Raw genomic sequence first — 5,545 nt, forward strand, 5'->3', positions numbered from 1 at the left:
TATTAGTGCAAGTGTACTGTGCTATCTTCAGACACCGTGTCCCAAGCTTGAGTAGAACTTGCACTTTCTTTCCTTATCACTCATGGAACAGTAACAGAACCGGGGAGGGCAAACTAGGATTCACAAAGCTCTGATCTATATCGCTCAGAACGGTCCGCTGCACTGACGTCAGAGCACGTGCCTCTCCAAATCTTGGCTATCCCAAATGCCCCTTACCCATGTAACAAGTTGTGTAACGAAATTTCATGCTGCTCTGTGCTATACATGCATGTTGTGTTAACCTCTTTCCACTCCTAACGTTGTGGCTGAAGTAGAATTGGGGAATCTGCATTTGACAGATCAGTAGACCTGGTCATGGATTACAGCTTTTATGCAGTTTGGAATTGCACAAGTGAAATTTACCAGCAAGTGCATAGGATTAGGCCAGTTCCAAGCTTTACAGAAATTGCATTAACTGCATGTAACCTGTAATTATTAGTATCCAACTATTTCTAATCAGTTGGCTGTATGTCTAGCACAGGCAATTGTGGAGAAATGGCACTTTGTCCAACATCTGCAAACCTGACATATATTTACCTTTCTGCAAGAAGATTGAATTTTGAATTTTTTTTTTCTTCCCCTTTTAACAGTTCCAGAAATTACACAGTACCAGATCCACCAGGACTTTTTGATGGCCATGTCTGGCCAATGTATGTGAAACATAAGAAAGTTATGGAAGATCTGGAAGTCTGTGTTGGTATGTAATTATTATGAAGAAATGTTAATAACTCTTTAGTATACCACTGGCAGAACTTGATGGTTCTAAAGCAATTCTTACTGTTTATTTGTAGAACCCCTTAACGGAACACACTCGAGGGAAGAACTGTTCAACCAAGTATATGGAGATCTAGCGAACATGATAAACTGGAAGGTAACCACTGATTCATTCACCTTTTTATACCCCTGCCCGCCCCCCCAAACAAAATGTCCAAACCAAAATCTAGTGTTACATCTTTCCTGTTAGTCAGTGGTAGTGCAAGGGACTTGCATATCAGCAGTGCTATGTGACTCTCTTGCAATGTTCATAATTTTTTTTTTTTTTTTTTTTTTTTATCTTTCTTTAAAGGAGTTCTGTGGGGGTTCTGCTATGGATAAAAACTGCCACTTACCTCGGGCTTCTATCAGCCCCCTGTAGCAGAAATGTCCCACACCGTCCTCCTCCGATCCACCGTTCACCTTCGGTCCCGGTCTGGTGCGGCACGGCATCCAACTGCGGCTGCGTGCCCGTGCTAGCTCTCGTCTACGTCATCAAAAGCTTACTGCGCAGGCGCAGTACAAGAACTTCGTGCTGCGCATGCGCAGTAAGCTTCTGATGACGCGAACGGCAGCGCGCATTATTCGTCTATGACATAGAAGATTAATGCCCGGTGGCAGCGGCGGGGAACGGCGCATCGGAGGACGGCTGGAACATTTCTGCTACAGGGGGCTGATAGAAGCCCCAGGTAAGTGGCAGTTTTTCTCTTTAGCAAACCCCCACAGAACCCCTTTAAGCGACAACGTAGGGAGCGTACACACATCCAGTTTTGATTGGCCATTTCTACCACTTCCTTGTAGTATGAGAGCTCACATACGCAATATGTTAATAGTATTCAAAATCCATTAGCCCTACATAGAGGTGGTGAAACTGGTTTGTGATTAGCCAAAACAAAATTGGATGAGTGCACCCAAACATTTGCAGAAAAACCTCACAAAATAAAAAAAAATTGCACCCAATTGAATTTTTTGTGATCACACATTTCAGGACTCTTCGGGTTATTACACCAATTTTTTTGTTTTTTTTTTGTTTTTTTCAAACGCTCCCATTCACTTATTAAAATTGTGGTATAATCACGCCATGGTAATGTAAGTCAATGAGGGCATTTTTAAAAAGCTCCCAGAAAGTTCTGGAGGCCAAAAAGCACTCAGAAAAGTGCTTATAGTGTGTCTGAGCCCTTATAGTTAGTTTTTTCATCTCAGATCCGCTTTAACAAGAAACTTGTCTATATATCTTATCTAAAGTTTAGATATACAATTTACACAGCAAATCTAGCTGCAAACGGCTTAAACCAGTTTATGATTATTTATTCCTGTGATATGAGGGCAGCCATGTTCTGTTTGTCACATTACACACAGGCAAGCTGATAACATCTTCAGCCCTCAAGCTGGCATACACTGCTCGTTTTTTATTTGAGCCGCTGATGGCTCGACTGATATCAGACGTGTCCGATCACGGAGCTGGATCGATACCGCGCTCGAACCCCCGTGGGCAGACAATGCAAAAAGCGAAGCGCTGATAAGTGCCCGCGGGGACGGGCGGGAATAGATCTGCGGGGACGCGCCGGCATCAAGTCACTGGCTCGATACTGGCGCATTATCGAGCCGTGTATGCCCGGCATCAGTCTGTAAAAATTTCACTCTCCTCTCCCCTCAGCTACTGAAATCAATGGCTAGTAACCTCCTCCTCCTGCCCACACTGAGCTCCCATAAGCCCTTGCTTCTAAGGCTCAAAGTGCCAAGGCTCTCTGGAGAAGCTGTGGGCAAGGCTTGTTTAGTTTATAGGGAATTAGAGTATTAAAACAAAGTATTTGGCTTGAGGAATGGCATATAAACTATATGAGAGGAACACAATTCTGCAATGAGTAATTTTTTTATTTTTTTTTATTATCTCGGATCCACTTTAAGGTGGCCATACTTGCCAATATCTCCTAGATAGCTATACTTATTCAATCATTCTGATTAACCCAGTAATCAATACAATAGATGGCCTTATCAATCATTTGATTTGTTCCCGTTCACTGATCCCAGGGCTACCGGGGGACAGCACGGGGGCGCGCCCACGATCGAGCACTGCAGCAGAGCAGCCGCCCGGACATGAGCTTCACGTCCGGTCGGCAGAAATGGTTAAACCTGAGTGGAACTTGATTGGTCCATTTTCAAGCTGCATAAACTTGAAAGTATTTTCATATCATTGATCATTCCGACCGGCCACCCCCCTTTCTTTTTTTTCTTTTTTTTTCCTTCCCCCCCCCCCCCCCCCCCCCCCTCTTTTGCTAGATTCTTCTAGCAATTCTGGCAGCACAGGATATTTTGCCATCTGCTGTAGCTCCTGTTATTGGGACTTAGCGGAGGAACACAAAATGAAGTTGTCTCAAGAGTCTGCTCTATATCAGCCTGAGCCAAGTCACTCAGACCAGGGATGCTCATCACAGATTAATCACAAGTAACCACGGTGGTTCCTCATGATTGAAATTGGCTTTAATTGCAGCAGCTGGGCGGCTAGATGCGGCGGGGCTAATTACCCATAATGCTGCTCTCCGCCCAGCGTTTCAACGAGCTTGCAAGCGTCCTAATGGACGCGTTGCTAGCCTTGCTATGGAGCACTTCCGGCTTGAAGGAGGAAGTGCTCCATAGCGAGGCTTGCAACGTGTCCATTAGGACGCTTGCAAGCTCGTTGAAACGCTGGGCGGAGAGTGGCATTATGGGTAATTAACCCCGCCGCATCTAGCCGCTCAGCTGCGGCAATTAAAGATAATTTCAATCACAAGTATTACTTATCCCTAACTCAGACAACACACTGTAGATTATGGGACTGCTGAGGTTTTGCTGCTGTAACTAATTCGTAATAGTTTTTCTCATCTCTAAAACACCAGTTTGACTAGTTTTTGTTGCTGTAGATGCCTAATACAGTATCTATTAATCTGGTTTTCTCTCATGTTACAGAGTTAAACTACAAGAAGCCTTTACACCAAGAATGCCCTTTGGACTAATTATATTTTACACTCCCTTTTTTAAATTGGATTTTTTTTTTTTTATTAAAGAGAAATGTTCAAAATGCTATCTTTTTTTGAAACAAAACACTCCACTTGAATAAACACCCTGTTCTTCCCATTTCACATTTGTAATTTTTATTATTTAGTGGACTTGGAAAGTACCCATGACTACTACTCTATAGGATTTAATTGCTTCCTGGCGAGGCTGGGTGTGTGGAAAGGTCATGCCATACTATTCTTCAAGAGAAAAATATGCCTGGGAAACGTTTTTTTACTTTTGGCAATTGGGCCCGATGACTGTTGTTTTGCCATTAAATGGCTGAATTTGACGAATGAAATGCAAAACTTTTAACAAGATAAGACAGTAGCAGTTACTGTTTGAAGATACATTGGTATATATTTTATTAAATCGGCCTGTAACATAGTTTGTTAGAAGACTTGAAGCAACTAGCATTAAAATGTAAAATCTATTTTAAGATTTTGAATTTGCATGACTATTTATTAGCCGTTTTTTTTTTATTTTATTAATTTTAAGTTAAACATGCTTTAGAAAAAGTAGATTTTGTTTTGTGACCACTAAAGAATTGCATGGCCATGATATTTAATTTCTGTTAATTTTTTTGTTTTTTTTCTACTGATGCATGTGCATTGTGTGGTGTATTAATGAGAAATATTGTAAATAAAATCTATATAATTCTAATGTCTAGATTTCAAAACAAATCTGCTAGGACACTAGTGGAGACCTTGGATTGTATCAGTTACTGATGGAATGAGCTGATTTTATGTGAGCAGAATTACTCATGGAAGGTTTATGCTTCTGCCTTGTCTAATTTGTTGGAAGATGACTCAAGACATTCTGAAGTCTAGCAGCTGCTGCTCTTTCAGCTGTCTGATCTTAGGCTGGTGACACTAGGGCTCTATGTCCGAAATTAATTATATTTTTGGATTGCTTGGTTAGCATCCTTATTGTTTACCAGACTTTTTTTTTTTTTTTACATTTTATGCCCAACAGTTACACTTTAAACTCCCTCAAAGCTAATTTTACTATCCTTTCAAGTACCCAATATGTTCTTTGACCATGGAAGGATTGCAAATTGCCACCTAAAAATGTAATGCTGTACATTTATTGTGGAAAAAAAATGCCCCATGAATACTAGACCAATAGATTGGTAATGTCATAGTTTTATCAAGTTTCATTAATGTTTAAATCAAATTTAATGTTTAATCTATGAGCGCTTCTGTAGAAGGGAGGGAGTTTTTGATAACCTGAATAACTGATTTGTTTCCCTGTATATTTGTGTTAGGACTCCTAGTGGCAGGGTAACATGTTAGATTTCACTAATATGCTTTGATGCATGAAGAGTGCAGCATGATTTATTCTGCATGGCAATTACACACCTTGCATAAATGGAAAGGGTTTGTGTTTATAAGTTGGGACACGTTTATAAAGGTGAACCCAAGGTGAGTTTTATGGAGGCTGCTATATTTATTTTTCAATCAAGCAAGAACAGTTTCCTGGCTGTGCTGCTGATCCTCTGTGTCTCGTATTTTTAGCCATAAACCCCGAACAAGCATGCAGCAGATCAGGTGTTTCTGACAAATTTGTCAGAACTGACTATTGGCTTCATGGTTGCCTCCTGTGTTATTCGGTCGCTGCTGAGCCAAAGAAATCAGCTGGGCTGCCAGGCAACTGGTATTGTCTAAAAGGAAACCATATGGAATTCTCCATATCACTTTCACTTCCTGTTCACTAAAAA

At 41.1% G+C, this 5,545-nt stretch overlaps 1 protein-coding gene across 1 annotated transcript in view; it reads left to right on the forward strand.

Annotated features, from left to right (window-relative positions):
* The window catches only part of NMRK2 (nicotinamide riboside kinase 2), a 17,779-nt gene extending 13,873 nt beyond the window's left edge, over positions 1-3,906 (forward strand). The window contains exons 6-8 of the mRNA XM_068272506.1: positions 630-736; positions 831-910; positions 3,739-3,906. Of these exons, the coding sequence (XP_068128607.1) occupies positions 630-736; positions 831-910; positions 3,739-3,744 (193 nt within the window). The 3' untranslated portion in view covers positions 3,745-3,906. The remainder of the gene's footprint in view (positions 1-629; positions 737-830; positions 911-3,738) is intronic.
* The last annotated feature ends 1,639 nt before the right edge of the window (positions 3,907-5,545 follow it).

Source organism: Hyperolius riggenbachi, chromosome 3 (assembly GCF_040937935.1).
Source record: "Hyperolius riggenbachi isolate aHypRig1 chromosome 3, aHypRig1.pri, whole genome shotgun sequence".
Taxonomy (NCBI): Eukaryota; Metazoa; Chordata; class Amphibia; order Anura; family Hyperoliidae; genus Hyperolius; species Hyperolius riggenbachi.